Genomic DNA, 17,053 nt, shown 5'->3' on the forward strand with positions numbered 1-17,053 from the left:
CCTTGTGACATTTTAAATGTATCTGCCCTGTTATGTGCCTTTTAGCATGAAACTTCACCTAAATAGAAAGTAAGAGGCCCTCATTTAGAAAGGATACCTTTTGTCCTCAGTATATTTGTTAGAGCCTTGAGAACCTCTTCCTGTTTTGACTTTAACTGAAAAGAATAAAAAGTGTGATTTTGTTTTAATTGTCCCTTTAACGGAATTAATCTTGCCCATTATGACGGAAATTTAAGGACAGAAAGTGGATTTCTGAGCTCTTAAATATGTAAAAAAAAAATAGATCTATCATCAATTTCAAATAACCCTATGCTCAGGTTAGTGATATGTTTACATATACTCCCTGCATCTCTTTGGGTTGTACAGTCACAACGTATTTGTCCCTGAGATAGATACACAAAGACTTGAGATGAAGTAGCTCAAACATCAACTTTCAGATCTTGGCTTCACAGAAATCATTAGTGGTTGCTAGTGCTCGAGACCCTCAAACTGTTCAAAGGTGGTTTTTATCAGTTAGGTTTGACATTGCTATTTAGTACTTGTGATTCTGAATGTTGAGACTACAGAAGGGTTTAAAATAGTGTATTGCACCAGCTGCCTCTGTAAATAATGTAAATGCCTGCCCTTTCTTAGGCTTAGTACTTGATCATGCTGTCTTTTTACGTTATTTATAAAACTGCAGGAACAGAATTAAGCTGAAATAATTCTCTTAAATGGTTTGAAACTGTAAAAACACCACTACAGTTTAACTCCTTGATGTATTCCTTAGCAGTTCCTTATCAGTAGCTGAGTTGTTTAAATGTCTCATTCAACTTATAAGAAACTTATTTCCACCTGGAATACTCCTTTTGTTTAACCAGTGTTTTTGCATGTTAAAATAAGAAGTTCAATAATTTAATTAGATCTTTATGTAAAGGAGTGTTCCTACATGCAGAAACAATATAGAGCTAAAGAATTCTGAAATTAAGGTGACTTCAGGCATAAACAGAATGCAACATAAAGGACAGCTGAATGAGAATTAATCATCACTTTATTTTGAGAAGTTTGGTTCTGTGGTAAAAGGCAATTTCCTTAAATTGATTTATGTAAGTGTGTATATATATGTGTGTGTGTTTGGTTTTTGGTGGGTTTTGTTGGTTGGTTGGTTGTTTTTTTTCCTTGGAAGCTGCATGATTAGTGGATTGCTGCTGATTTCTAAAAGCAAAATATGCAAGAAAGAAATGGAGAAAAAAATTAAAATGAGAAAAATATTACAGGTACTGTTCTAAATACAATACAGTTTGATTGCTTTTTTCCCCCACCTTTACTTCCCTTTCCACTGGCTTCCAGTGCTTTACTAAGCATTGGGGAAATACTTATTTTACTAGAATTACATATTTCATTGATTTTAATTACACCAGTTAGAGATAATATTGTGAATAATATATTTCTTTGGTAAGTAAGAGGAGGCTTAACAAAACCATTGTTTAGTAATGGCTGACCTATGGTAACTGGAAAAATATATCCTGCAGCATAGAGATAATGAAATCTTGAAATTAATGGTGCTAGCTGTATGTAAATAAGAGCAAAATTCTTCTGTGTCTACTACTATTTTTTGAGGAAAACCAGGCCAACCATCCAACTAACAAACCCCATGGTGTCTGCTTACTGGCATGTTTCCAATTAAGTCTGTCTATTATTTGCTGAGGAAGCATGGCCTGGATGGGCAGTGAGATGGGCTGAAAATTGTCTGAATGGCTAAGCCCAGAGGGTGATGATCAATGGCACAAAGTCTAGTTGGAGGCCAGTAACTAGTGGTGTACCCTAAGGGTCAATAGTGGCTCCAGTCATCTTCAACATCTTCATTAGTGATCTGGATGATGGGGTAGACTGTGCCCTCAGCAAGTTCCCAGATTACTCAAAATTGGGAGAAGGGGTTGATATGCCAGAAAGTTGTGTGTCCATCCAGAGGGACTTTGACAAGAGCCTCATAAGGTTCAACAAAGCAGAGTGCAAAGTCTTGCACCTGGGAAAGAAAAATCCCATGCGCTAGTATATCCTGGTGGCCACCCATCCGTAAAGTAGCTTTGCAGAGAAGAACCTCGGGGTGCTGGTGGATAGCAAGTTGAACATGTGCTAACAATGTGCCGTTGCAGGAAAAAAAAAGGCTAGTGGCATCCTGGGCTGCATTAGAAGGGATGTTGCCAGCAGGTCCAGGAAGGTGATCCTTACCCTTTATTCAGGACTGATGAGGCCACACCTGGAGTGCTGTGTCCAGGTCTGGACTCCCCAGTACAAGAAAGATGTGTATGTACTAGAGAGTCCAATGAAGGGCCACAAAAATGATTAAAGGACTCTTCAGTGAGGAAAGGCTGAGAGAGCTGGGACTGTTCAGCCTGGAGAAGAGAAGGCTCAGGGAGATCTCAATATGCATAAATGTTTGAAGGGAGGGTACAAAGAAGACAGAGCTGGGCTGTTTTCAGTGTTGCCCAGTGACAGGCCCAGAGGTGATGGGCACAAACTGAAACACAGGAGGTTCCCTCTGAACATCAGGAAACACTTTTTCAGTGTGAGGATGACCAAGCACTGGCAGAGGTTGCCCAGAGCAGTTGTGGAGTCTCCCTCGTTGGAGATATTCCTAAGTCATCTGGACATGGTCCTGGGGAACTGGCTCTAGGTGGTCCTGCTTGAGCAGAGGGGTTGGACCAGATGACTTCCACACGTCCCTGCCAACCTCAACCTTTCTGTGATTTTATTTGCCGTGAATAACGATTCTTACTAATGAAGGCATGTCACCTTTAAGAATGATTAATGCTTATAAATGGAAAGCTGAGACAAGAGCACTATTTAATCCTTTCCTTTGGGTGGGGAAAACTTGACAATTCCTTGTGGCTTTCAGATCACCTGATGAAACAGATGTATGCCATTTCACAGTGAATATTTTTTTTTGCTGTGGTAGTTACTGATTTTAGTAGTAATTTTTTTTTCATTAATGCAATGATTTAATCAACTTAAACTGTTTTTCTTTACAAAAAGGATTATTTGTGATTTTTAACTGCAATATTTATTTACCTTCATTCTCTGGTGCTAGTTTTCCTTCTAGCACCTAAGCTAATTTCAGTTTTTCGTAATTCAAGTTTCAGATGTACAGAAAGAAGGCTCCTTAGGTTTTGATGATTTTATCTTTGAAAATTAAGCAGCTGAACTTACCGTTCCTTGTAGGCAGGGTATAGGCAGCACTCTCATATGTACATCTAATATGTAATATTATGTATAATAAACCTGTTCTGGGTGGTTAAAGAGGCTGCCAATTACCTTCACTTACTTATTGCCACATTGAACCTTGGTCAGTCATTTAAACTGCTAAGGTTTTGTTATTTGCTTTATGTTCTAGGTGAAAAATCCGAGGAAGTTAATTTAAATATTCCCAAAATCTATGAGCCAATTTACTCATTTCATCAGCTACGGAATTGTTTAAATAAGTTTTTACAAACATACAATGAGAATGTCCGTGGTACTGGAATGGACATGGTTTTCTTTGAGGATGCTATGATTCATTTAGTCAAGGTACAGTCTTACTGAACTGCCATTTGTTGTTTTTCACCTGCCCTCAGCACCTATGAGTGGAGGTATGCACGAATCAAGGTAAATTACTTCTAAAACGGAAGCAGAGAATTTATTATGAGCAAATATTTTGTCTGACACTCTGTGACGAGGTATTGAAAATCAACTTTTATGAAAATGCACTGGATGGAACTATTCTTTTATACCTGTCTTATATCTGGAGGGATCCTGGTCTCCTCTAATTCTATTTCTACCTTTCTTCTTGTTAAGTCTTCTGAGAGCCCTTCCTCTCTTTGGAATGAGTCAAATGAAATTCAGATTAGGACATAATTGGTTACTTAAAAAGGAGTAGGCACAGCAGAGTAGGAATAAAAGTAGTACAAACTTCCTTTGTAGATCCACAGTATGCTCACTTCTTTTAAAATTCCTATAAATACGGATTGGAGCTGACCATAATTTTTACCACACCTTCATAGGGTTTTTGATACAGAATAGGCTTCATACAAAGGAGAAACCTTTTTTTTTAAAAAAAAATAAATTAAAAAAACATATTGTTTCTCACTTGCATAGTGGAGTTATCTGTATTTCTTATAATAAGCTATTAAGAACTAAGTATTGGATTGTATCATCTTAATAAATAATATAATAAATATAGAAAGAATTTAAATTGCATTGTAATTGACAAACACATTGCATCTACAGTTTTCAAAATTTTGGGGTGGATTCATTGTCATTTCACAAAATTAATCCCTTTCTTTTAAGGTCTTCCCTGCAAAATGGATGGTGTTCTGCCATGGATTTCTTTAGGATTATTATTAAATCATCATTACACTGACTAAAAAGTTTCTGTATTATTCCTAGTAAAAAAATCTATATAAATCCAGGATCTAGCAAAAAATTTTTTTTTCCTTTTCACTGAAGAGCCACCTGTCTTCAGGAAGGGTATCTAGGTGAGAAATGCCTGAAACTTTATCTTAACTTTCACTTGGATAAAATCAATATACAGTACTTCTCTGATCCCATATTCTTGAAAGCAACATTTACAACTGTATTAGTCTAAGCTTTATGCATTAGCTATACTTGAGACAGCTTCTAAGTGACAGCTAGGTAAGCACAGCTAAAATAATGCCTAATCTGGCCTGATGTAATATGACTTGAATGAGTTAAAGCTAAGGAATACCTTAACCAGCCAACAAAGCTTCCAATTTACAGCTTGTGTGCCTCTGCCTGGAAAAGATCTGGTACCATAATTGAAGCGATCAGCAATATTCCAAGGGTAGTGTGCAAATTTTTCTTTCTCTGATTAAATACTAAGTATGCTCAGAGTTCACACTTGATTTTATCTTTGCTTATAAAATGTTAACCTATGAAAAATAACAAATACATTTCACTGAATATTTAGAATATATGGGTTTAAAACAGCAGGAAATTGACATGATTATTTTTAATAATGTGAAAAAAGTATGTTAGAGGAAAGGCAAGTAAATAGGTATTTCAGGCTGCTTATTGGCATGATTGATTTCTAGGGGCATCAGAGGGATGTTCAAGGTAATAAAGAGAACAGGAGCCAATACTCTGTGTCATTGCTTGTGCAGAGGAGACCAGCTGTTACCAGCTGGTTGGTATTACCTTGCCTTTGAGAGGCAAGTGGCTCCAGCTGTTCTGGAAATTAATGTAGGCTCTTTGTGCTTTATGAGTCTCTGTCCATGTGTAACTGATGGAGTGTGGAACAAGTTTGTCTCTTGTGCTTAAAGACATGTTTTCTCAGCATCAGGTAACATCATCTACCTGTTTCCAGATTTCTTGGCATTGTTTTTTGGCTGTGGACTGTGGCATAGGTGCTGCAAGAAGTTCACAGTTAGTGCTGAATTTTTTTTTCTCTGAAAAAAAGAGTCTATTTGTTTACATTGTACTGTCCTGAATTGAAGGGAAATGTGAAGTAGTAGGTAACTATTGCTTTTGCTTTATAAGATAAATAATGAAATGAGAAAGAAAGGGAGATCTACCTGGGAGATGTTCCGCTGTGACCAAATATTCATACTGATATTGTGCAGTTTTATAATCAAGTAAACCAGAAGCTTAAGAAGTTTGAGCATAAAGGCAGTATTATTACCTGGTGCAGAGAATACTGGAGACTGTTTCTCCTGAATTTAACATGCCTGGGATAACTTGTCTTTCTGGTCACAATGAAGGGGCATGGAGAGATGAGTCTTACTAGACTTGTCTAGAGGGTATTGGGGAAATTATGATTTCCTTCCCAGTTTTAATAATCTGTCATACTATGATAGCATATCACTAACAAATCACAGTTGAGAGTTACTTGTGTTTTGTGGAAGTGTGAGATGCAATTCTACTGATAATTGAAAGTTCATAGTGATGGAATCAAGTGGTTGTTATACTATTGGAAGGTTTATAGAAAATATTGCAAAGTGCTGATGTTCATAGAATATACTAGTAGTAATATAGAATCCCTTAAACTTTAAATTTTCAATTTGTTCTGCATTTATAATATAACCTTATTACTGCAGTAGCATAGGATTTTTGAGTGTGTAACTTTTACGTACTGTAGCAATAAATGTGGTCTTACACAGATATCTCGGGTGATTCGCACTCCTCGTGGAAATGCTCTTTTAGTTGGAGTTGGTGGCTCAGGAAAGCAGAGCTTGACAAGACTGGCATCTTTCATAGCTGGCTATGATACGTTCCAGATAATGTTAACAAGGTGAGCATGAATTAAAATTTAAGTAAGTACTTTGTGTTTGAACTCTTCCTATGATGAGAGTGAGAGAAACAACAAGCTTAACATAGACGGAGCACTGTTGCTTAGAGTGGAAAGACGTGAAAATCCTTTGAGACTTAGCAAATTTCCTTGTTTATAAGTCTGAGCTTAACCATCTTTGGAGTAGTAACTGTTTTGTGTGTTTCACAGTATGGGAAGGTATATTGCAGGTGTCAAGTTATCTTTACTCTATGTCTGTATGTAATATACTAAATGTACTGAAAGTACCTGTATGTGATATCTATCCATAATGCCTTTGAGTTATATTTGAAATAATGCCTGTGTGAGGAGGTGGGATCATCACCCCTGCCCATTCATTTGGTAGATCTTATGAATATGTCAGTATTTTGACAGTCTTTTCCAAGAATATCTTGCCTTATGTCATATTATTCAACTCAATGTGGTTTATTTTGGCATAACTCACAAAAGGTATAGAAAAGGAATTATAAATCCTTCTCTGAATATTTTAGAATATGAGTGCCTCTCAAAGTGTTTGTAGGATAAGTTAATGATCAGGAAATATTTTTGGCACTCAAATAAGATGTCGTTGTAGAAAAGCTAAATTATTTTAGTTCTTTTGTAGCTGTGTTCACTGCAGAAGAAATTGTAAATTCATGTGTAGGAATACCTCTTGGCGAGCGTCTCATTAGAGGATTTATCTGTAATAGGAATGACTTCGGGAGAGATTACTGTACAGTTGAAGAAACATGCAGAAACACATTGTGGTGTATAATTCACAAAGAATTATGAAGTCTCTAGAGAGTGGAAATATTTAATTAAGAAAGTGATGTGCACCTTCCAACTTAAAGTTGCCTTGACATCTGAGGATCATAAGAATATATAAAGCCCATGAAAAAAAAGTCCAGGAAAGATCTGGGTACCCCTTATACTTGAAGGCTTGTAAACCCAATGTGTGCACCAGATAAATTAAATAAACTATCATGAAGAGTAGACTGAGTGAAGATTTGAATAAACACAATTTGAGGAAAGACTCATCAAAGATTCAGTTTAAACATAATCTGGCCTTACAAACCCTTGGAGTTCTTCAAGTGGGTCAGCAAGCAAGTGTAGAAGTGTGATCTGCTTGATAAATTTGAACTGCATGCTTTTCAAACCTTAAGTGTTTATCTAAATCACATCAAGTAATATGTGCCAAAATGCCTCTGGGGAAAATTTTGAATCTTTCTTGGTTAGAATCGTTTGCCCTTTTTAAATCCAAAATTTCCTGTTCTGCTGGGAGTTCTTAAAGATAATAATTATTGGATTTAAAATAGTTTCATTTAGTTCACCAAGGTAGATGGTGGTAATATTGCTAACTCAATGTGTGTAACTTAAAGTACTTTTTTTCAGGTCAGTATTTTTGTCTAGTTTTGAGTAATTAGCTGAATAACTCTTTCAATCATTATTTCCCTCTGCAGTTGAAACAAAAGGACATAGAATATGTGTGTCTTCTCTGTGTCCATTTCTAATTTTAGTGGTGTCTTTGCCTTTCAAGTGACTTATTTATAAACACATGTATGGAACCTTATCTTGATGATTATGATATCTTTGCTGAAATACAAAAAAAATCTTAATAACCAAGAAAAAAACCTTAAGCCCAATGTATTTATTTCCTGAGCTCCTCCCTTGTAATGAGGAACCATTGTACAATTTCTGATTCTTCAGGTCATTATTTTTACATAATAAACTGTTCATGCAACTACTGCAACTCTTACACGCAACCACTTCTCTATTTTAATTCTCAGTGGGCATCCTAGAAACCTCAGCTTTTATTGCACTCCTTTGTCCAGCCAGAGAGATCATTCCAGTGTAATTTTGTGTATTGGGTTGTGTGGCAAGGTTTTGACAGCAAAGAGGCTACAAGGGTGGCTTCTGTGAGAAGCAGCTAGAAGCCTCACTTATGTCCTATAGAGCCAATGCCAGCCAGCTCCAAGATGGACCCACCGCTGGCCAAGGCTGAGCCAATCAGCAATGATGGTAGTGCCTCTGTGATAAGATATTTAAGAAGGGGAAAAAACCTGTGCAACAGCAGCCAGAAGAGAGGAGTGAGAATATGTGACAGAATCAACTATGCAGATACCAAGGTCAACACACCCCACCTTGTCTAATAATTTTTATGGTTTTTTTAATCTCTTAATTTGTCACTTCTCTTGTTCCTTTTTGTAAAACTGTGAATACCACCATTGATTCTGACTTTCACCAGAAGGGCCAACTAGTTTGGATTTTAAAAATTGTCAATAGAATCTAAAGTATTATATTACACCCAGCACATGACAAAATCCTGTGAGACACCTGTCTATCTTTTAACTTTTTCTAACAAAAGAGAAATAAATAGCAAGATAAGACTTCAGGTTTCGTGGGTTTTTTTGTTGTTGTTGATTTTGGTGGGTTTGGGGTGGGAAGTTGGAGAAGAATGTGTTAGGTATTTAATGTGAGACTTTGAAATCAGCTATGTCTTTCTTCCTAACCTAAACAAATATACCAGGACTTTGACACTTTTTTTTTGCCTTGAATTCCAAAAGATTGCTTCTTACTTAAGTTTGCTTGTTCTTTTTATTTTAACTGGAAGCCCTTTTTAAAAGGAATGAATATTAGTATAACTGTCCTATTTTGTAGATCGTACAACACTTTAAACTTGATGGAAGAATTGAAACTCTTGTACAGAACAGCAGGACTGCAGGGGAAAGGCATCTGTTTTATTTTTACGGATAATGAGATCAGAGATGAGTCTTTCTTGGAATATCTGAACAATGTCTTATCATCAGGAGAGGTAAGATGCCTTCTCATGATTGTTTTTATGCTTTTTAGTTCCTAACTAAAGTAACTGAATTTATTTGAATATTCTTTTATATGTTGTTCTGGTTTTGTTAGTGAGGGGGGGCCTAAGGTGGTAGCTTCTGTAGGAAACTGCTAGAAGTCGCTCCCCTTTGTTCAGTGGACTCGGCCGGGCCTAGGGCAGACCTGCTGCTGGCCAAGGCCGAGCCAATTGGTAGCAGAATGTCCCGTGATAACGCCTCTGCGATAACGTATTTAAGTAGGGGAAAACAGGAAAAAGAGGAGGAGAAGATGTGAAGCAGCTGAGCGGGGGCAGAGAGGGGGAGGCGCGAGCCTCATGGGCCTTGCAGGCCTCACCCTCTGGCCTCCCGCCAGGCAGCCGACTGGGCCCAACTCGGCCCAGCCTGGCTGCAAGAAGTGGAGAGGAGATGAGAAGTGAATAAGATGTAAAAAGGATCCTGAGAGATGTCTGCCAGCCTGTTGTGAGGAACGGCTGCAGACGCCAAGGGCAGTGAAGAAGGAGGGGGAGGAGTAATATGGCTCCTGGCCAAGATTCCTCTGCAACTCGTGGTGAAGACCATGGTGGAGCGGGTTGTCCCCCTGCAGCCCATGGAGGTCCACGGAGGGGCAGAGATCCACCTGCAGCCCGTGGAGGACCCCACGCCAGAGCAGGTGGAGGCCTGAAGGAGGCTGTGGCCCGTGGAGGGCCCGCTGGGGCAGCTGTTCTAGAGGGACTGCACCCCGTGGAAGAGATGACCCACGCCAGAGCAGTTTCACGAAGGACTGTGGCCCGTGGGAGGGACCCCACGCTGGAGCAGAGGAGGAATGCGAGGAGTTCTTCCCCTGACGATGATACAGCGGCGTAAAACAACGCGTGATGAACTGACCGCGACCCCCATTCCCTTTCCCCCACCCCGTGCCGCTCGGGAGGGGAAGGTAGTAGAGATAATGTTAAGCCCGGGAAGAGGGAGGGGTGGGGGGGAGGTTATCTTGTTCCCTGTCTCATTCTCCTGCTAATTTTAGAAATAAATGAATAGTTTTCCCCAAGTCGAGTCTGTTTTGCCCGTGACGGTAACTTTAAGGATTTCTCCCTGTCCTTATCTCAAACCTTGAGCCGTTTTTCTTATATTTTCTCTCCCTGTTCTCTCGGAGGGTGGGGGGAGCGAGAGAGAGACTGCGTAGTCTGGTCCTGATCGGGGCTGAACTACGACATATGTCCAGGGGCACACTCTCACAAATTAAAACTGAAGTGCTTTTTGTCATTACAGTATTATAAAAAATAGAAACAATCCGTTATGCTAGGTTAGAATGACACAGAACTATTGTAAAATTAAGAATGAGCATCATCATTCCATACAGAGAAATTATCTAAGTGACACCCTTTTAAATTTGTTGACAAGCTGTCATGGACATGAGAATAGCTTAAAAAAAATGAGCCATTGGGAACATCACTGAAGTTTAACCACATTTTCTATTAATTTAAATATATCATTAGTGTACTATTAGGTTTTATATGGTAAATTTATGCCCAGAATGGATAGGATGGCTTTTATTGTTTTTGTGTGTTTATTTATGTATTAATTTATTTCAAGAGTGTGTTTCACATGAATTTATACTAGTTATTATAATATTAAGAGAAGAAAGCAAAGCCACTGTACATAGATTCTTTATTTTTCATATGTAAGAGTGTGTTTTGCAGCAAGTTGGATTTCAGTGTGTTTAATCAAATCATTTCAGTAAAAGCTTTGGTTTAAAGGAGTGGGGTGGGCCTAATAACTACAGTGTCTGAAATGTACGTCCCTTCCTGAAATGCTGTGTACTAAATGAACCTTATGCTCTATACTCTATTTTGGATCATCTCATAAAGCATGACAAAAATTTTCCTTTTTCTTAAAGGTATCAAACTTATTTGCACGTGATGAAGTAGATGAGATCATCAATGATCTCATACTCACCTTCAAAAAGGAACATCCACGTAGACCTCCAACCAGTGAGGTTCTGTACGACTACTTCATGACCAGAGTCCATCAGAACCTTCATGTGGTTCTTTGCTTTTCACCAGTAGGTGAAAAATTCCGAAATAGAGCCCTGAAGTTCCCTGCTCTCATTTCTGGGTGCACTATAGATTGGTTCAGCCGATGGCCTAAGGATGCTCTAGTGGCAGGTAGGTGTAGGTTTTGTCTTTGCAGGTATTTAATTCTGTGATTGGTGGTGATGAAGTTGTTTTAATTGCTTTGAATTTTAGCAGCACACTGGCGGAAGAAACTTACTTGGTTCTAAAATTTTATATGGATGTTTTCTTCTTTAAAGCTTGCTGTATTAAACCTTTGAAATAGTTCTAACTATTGAAATATTTCTAACGGAGGGAAGGCTTTGAATGCAGTTGGAAGAAAAATGCACCTTGAAAACAGCTTAAAGGTGTTAGTAAAGAAGGCAAAATACTATTAAAGAAGGTGATTGTTAGTGACTGTGCCTGTGATGAGGCATACAGAGGAAGGCTGTGATTACCCTCAGTAAGTTTGCAGATGACACCAAGTTGGGTGGCGGTGTTGATCTGCCTGAGGGTAGGGAGGCCCTTCAGAGGGATCTGGATAGGCTGGATCGCTGGGCTGAGCTGAATGGCATGAGGTTCAACAAGGCCAAGTGTCGGGTCCTGCACTTTGGCCACAATAACCCCATGCAGCGCTATAGGCTCGGAGCTGAGTGGCTGGAGGACTGTGAAGAGGAAAGGGACCTGGGGGTGTTGGTTGATGCTCAGCTGAACATGAGCCGACAGTGTGCCCAGGTGGCCAAGAGGGCCAACGGCATCCTGGCCTGCATTAGAAATAGTGTGGCCAGCAGGAGCAGGGAGGTAATCATCCCCCTGTATTCGGCACTGGTGAGGCCGCACCTTGAGTATTGTGTTCAGTTTTGGGCCCCTCACTACAAGAAAGACATTGAAGCCCTGGAACGTGTCCAGAGAAGGGCAACAAAGCTGGTGAGGGGTCTGGAGCACAAGTCTTATGAGGAGCGGCTGAGAGAGTTGGGATTGTTTAGTCTGGAGAAGAGGAGGCTCAGGGGAGACCTCATTGCACTCTATAGCTTCCTGAAGGCAGGTTGTGATGAGCAGGGGTTTGGCCTCTTCTCCCAGGCAACAAGCAGGAGCCGAGGAAATGGCCACAAGTTGTACCAGAGGAGGTTTAGATTGGACGTGAGGAAAAACTTTTTCTCTCAAAGAGTGGTAAGGCACTGGAACGGCCTGCCCAGGGAGGTGGTGGAGTCTCCGTCCCTGGCAGTGTTCAAGAGGCGGCTTGATGAGAAGCTACAGGATATGGTTTAGTAGCTGTGGCAGCAATGGTAGTGGGAAGACGGTTGGACTAGATGATCTTATAGGTCCCATCCAACCATGTGATTCTATGATTCTATGATTCTATGATTCTATGATACCTAATCCCTGGTAGCTAGGAGGTAGACAGGTTCAGAGAGAAAAAGCGGTTGCACCCTTTGGAGGTGAAAGAATACCAGATCCTCAGCTACACTTTTTGCTGAGAAGTGTGGAATAATTTTAAGAATTTGATGATGGAGAATAAAGACAACCAGAGTTTCAGAAGCTATGTGAAAGCTAAGGTAATGTCTTGTTGATGCAATGTGAAAACATCTCCCATGTCACAGCTGTCAATAAGTTGGATGACAATTACTATTTACATTTTAAATTAAATTTATAGAAGACATCAAGAAGATGAATCTCAGATTGCCAGTAACATTGTACAAAGACTTTAATTCCAGAGGTGTTCTCTGCTTTGCAACTATTGCCTGATAATCAATATCATCCTTTAATAGAAGACGAATTGGATTATGAAATATTAAAAATAAAATGCTATTTAAAGTTCAGCCACATATGGAGCCAAATATATGTAAGTGATGTGCAGATCAATGGCTTTTAGTAGACAAAGATTTAAATTAGATGAAATATTTCTCTTTGTTGTGTATGTAGCCTTTATATTGCCTTTTTTATAAGCTAAGAGTTTTTCCTGAATATTTACTTACAGTTTTTTTCCTTCTTTCCTAAGTATCTGAACATTTCCTGTCCTCATTTGATATGGACTGCACTGCTGATACAAAGAGGGAAATTGTGCATTGTATGGGCTCATTCCAGGATGGAGTGGCAGAGAAGTGTTCTGCTTACTTTCAAAGATACAGACGTTCTACACATGTGACTCCCAAATCCTACCTGTCCTTTATTCAGGGATATAAAACCACATACAAAGAAAAGCACGCTGAAGTGCAGACATTAGCAAACAGGTAAACTGCTCAATTTACTACTGTCTTTCTGTAGTGTTCTTCCTCAGACAGATACTGGGGAGTATTCTGATACTCTTCATTTCAATGCATGGCTTGTCTCTTTGCAGAGCAAAAGGATTTTTCTTTTCAAATTTCCTAAAATTGTGTAAAGGTGTAATTTGATCAAATATTATAGTTACTCTTGACATATAAGTTAAAGACTATCTAGTTTGGAGGTGTAAAAGGGTAGCGATGTATCAAAAAGCAAAGTGGTGGGAAAAAAGTGAATATAAATTATTCCCATGTATTTTTAACGAGTAAAAGAAAACATCTACATTTCGTAATATATTCACAATAGCATTTAATTTACCAGAGAGCAACTTTTATTTTCTTGATAAACCGTTTTATCCTCCTGATATGAACATGGAAGAAATACCCCTGACTTTTTTGGTTTTGTGATCATAGAGCCTAATGTAGGCTGCTGAACTTTTTACCTGTAGATTACTAAAATGGTTTTGATATATTCATTCTCCTTTTCAGATACTTCATTAAACTAATGAAGTCTATTTGCAGATCTCAATGCTATTTTTCTGTTTGTCACTACTGATTGGTCTTGATTTCAATGTTTTGATTTTATTAGCCTTTTCAATGTCCTCTTCAAACAAGAAATAGTGACTTGAGATATTTCTCAGGATTCTAGTGATGAGAAAATGCTTTCTGCTGCAGAGAACTCAGTCCTTTGAGTATCAGGTTGGAGCTCGACAGGGTCAGTGACATACAAGTAACCAACATATAGGATTTTTATGCAATGATAAAGGCATAGTGTTTGACTTAGAAGCTGGTAAAATTTCAAGTCACAGACCTTCTTTATGTAATTCTTTATTGTTCACATTATTGATTTTGAAGACATCAGATATGTGTGAAAATTCCTCTACAGGTTTTGTTTTTGTTGTAAAACATCTTTTGCTAATGTTCATTCTGATTGATGTGATTCATTCTATCAATGGAACAATTTGGAAAGCGGAATGCAAATTACGTAGGGAATTATGTGTTTCTTATTTTGCTTTTTAAATCCAGAATGAATACTGGACTGGAAAAATTGAAAGAGGCTTCTGAGTCAGTGAGTGCTCTAAGCAGAGAGCTGGAGGTAAAAGAGAAGGAACTCCAAATCGCCAATGAAAAAGCTGACATGGTATGTACAGCCTTCAAAGTGTATTGCTATTTTTTTTCTTTTTTATTTCTTCTATTTTGAAAAGATAAATCAAGTAAAAGAGAGTTAAGTGTTGGAAAAAAGAGGTCTTGGAAACTTATAAGAGTGATGAAAGTTATCTTGTTTGAGTGTTCTGGAATTCAACACATAAAATTTTACAGCAAAAATTAATACATTCTTCCAACTAGGTGTTTTTCTTTAATATTTGGCATGTGGGTTTTCTCACATTCTAGGTATTGAAAGAAGTTACTGTAAAAGCACAGGCTGCTGAGAAAGTGAAGGGTGAAGTTCAGAAAGTGAAAGACAAAGCTCAAGCTATTGTAGACAGTATCTCAGTTGACAAAGCCATTGCTGAAGAGAAGTTGGAAGCTGCTAAGCCTGCTTTGGAAGAGGCAGAAGCAGCCTTACAGGTTAGTACTTGGACTATGTATAAATTATTTTAATGCTAAGAAGATGGGCTTATTTAAATATAAGATTGCAGGTGCATCACATAAGTCATCAGTTGACAGAAAATGTTTGCAAATAAATTACATATTTTGAGGCTTTTAAAATTCCATTTTGTTTTTCTTTTTCTACCTGAGTATCAAACCCAAAATAGGTGAGTTTTCAGAAACAGACAAGTTTTAACTTTCATTTGAAACTATGGTTGATATATTATGTACTGCAAGTTGATATTAGACCAGTAACTGAATGTTGATACAGTTATAAAAAGCTTGTGTGCAATGAATGAAGAAGTGCCTTCCATGTAAAAACAGTTATAATTCTATCCAAATCTAAATCTCCGGTTTTATTTAAAGTTTTCACCAATGAATTGCATTTTGAATAAGTTTCTAATCCACTCTTTTCTGCTTTCTCCCCCCAAAAAAAGTTGTTTTTTCTTATGAGTTGTGACATCACCCAGATTTCTAGTGTTCACCATGGGACTACATGTCTTTCAACATACTCTTTTTGTAAAGCTTTCTTAGTAGAGTGGTAACACTCTGCCCATATCTTTGCATGGTGCATCATTAGTGATTGTAAGAGATTTTTATTGATCTTGCATAGAATTTTTTTTTAAATGTCTGTTCAGCTGACTGTATAAATGAATGTCCCTCAAGGCATTTCTGTTGTGAGCAACAGTGGTGTGATCTGAAGTAAATCTAATGCTGGAGGCTGGCAGGGAGCTGACATCTCAAGAAATGGAAAAGAACGAAGGAAAAACCTGAAGGATAGATAAACCTCAAAAGTTGTTATGTAGCTTTACTGGAAGGTTTTCCTTTCCGCTTTAGAGGTTGCCAACAGTTGTGAATGTTAGAGACTATTGGGATGTTCCTTCAAATCAAGTGTTCACAATCTAGTATAAATAAGCTTTCATAGATCTTCTGAATATATGACTTTACTTTGAAAGAGAGGTGCTTAACAACTTCTGACTGCCGTGATTCTTGAAGGCAGAGTGGAAATGTCTAAATGAAGGCTGTTGACATGACAGCTGATAGAAATGGAAGTGATAAGAGAGCAGGTCTGGATCATAAGTTCCTGATACTTAGCTACAGGGGAAAGGTAAAAAAATCAAACAACCAACCCAGAGGTGGACAAGCATTCTGACAATTGCTTAAACAAACGATGTTAACTGGGCAGTGTTTGAGATATGAAAAGAGCATGAGTGTCCTGTGTCCTGTCCTGCATCTTATTACAGCGTACTTTCTGGTTTTGGCTAAAGTTACCAAACCAAAACAATACTGCTCTACTTGAAATTTTGGGTTCTCCTAAACAAAAATCTAATTTTAAGGGAAAGCTACACTAGTGTTATTATGAGACTTCACAAAGGGGAAAGGCTGTTAGGCTTCATCTTGAAATTCTTGCATTTGCTATAATAAGTTGCTTTGCGTGTGCCTAAAGGGGAAAGGAAAACTGTCATAAAAGCAAGCCTATCAGGATGACTTCATGCATTTAGAAACTTCTTTAAGCAAGCAGATTCTCTGTATGAGTCTGTATGGGGCTGCATCTTTCAAAAAATGAATCTCTCAATCATTACAGATTTGCAAATTTGCAAATTTCCAGATAGAGATTCCTAGAATGGAATTCTGCTTCCAGTGTAGACAAATGCCTGTCAAAATATTTATAAAGTTCACTTCACAGATTAAAAAAATCTGTGATTGGTTATTTCACTCAATTTTTTACATATTTTAAGACTGCTAATTGCTGCATTAAGAGACAGATAGGTGCAGAACAGCTTATAAGCATTTTTAAACATATAGCAAGATTAATTTCTTTTAAGTTTGAATAAGAATTGTTAAAGTTCAATAAAACTTAGTTGCACTTTACTGTGCAATAAAAATGACATATTAACACAAGTAATGACATATAAACACAAGTAATTAAAACCTTCCTTTATGAGTTCCCAGTGAGACATGTGCTAGGCTAGAAGCAAGGTGTCATAACACCTGCAATAACCTGTTGCTTACTGTTTGTCACTGTCATGTACTCAGGTTGATGAAACTGCATGT

The 17,053-nt window shown here is 38.1% G+C and overlaps 1 protein-coding gene across 1 annotated transcript in view; it reads left to right on the top strand.

Moving 5' to 3' along the window:
- Positions 1-17,053, top strand: part of DNAH5 (dynein axonemal heavy chain 5) — a 157,689-nt gene that overhangs the window by 106,165 nt on the left and 34,471 nt on the right. Inside the window, exons 53-59 of the mRNA XM_086742007.1 lie at positions 3,374-3,546; positions 6,135-6,265; positions 8,939-9,092; positions 10,994-11,261; positions 13,147-13,378; positions 14,435-14,549; positions 14,801-14,977. Coding sequence (XP_086598133.1) covers positions 3,374-3,546; positions 6,135-6,265; positions 8,939-9,092; positions 10,994-11,261; positions 13,147-13,378; positions 14,435-14,549; positions 14,801-14,977 — 1,250 coding nt within the window. The remainder of the gene's footprint in view (positions 1-3,373; positions 3,547-6,134; positions 6,266-8,938; positions 9,093-10,993; positions 11,262-13,146; positions 13,379-14,434; positions 14,550-14,800; positions 14,978-17,053) is intronic.

This window comes from Chlamydotis macqueenii, chromosome 2 (genome assembly GCF_036417535.1).
Source record: "Chlamydotis macqueenii isolate bChlMac1 chromosome 2, bChlMac1.mat, whole genome shotgun sequence".
Taxonomy (NCBI): Eukaryota; Metazoa; Chordata; class Aves; order Otidiformes; family Otididae; genus Chlamydotis; species Chlamydotis macqueenii.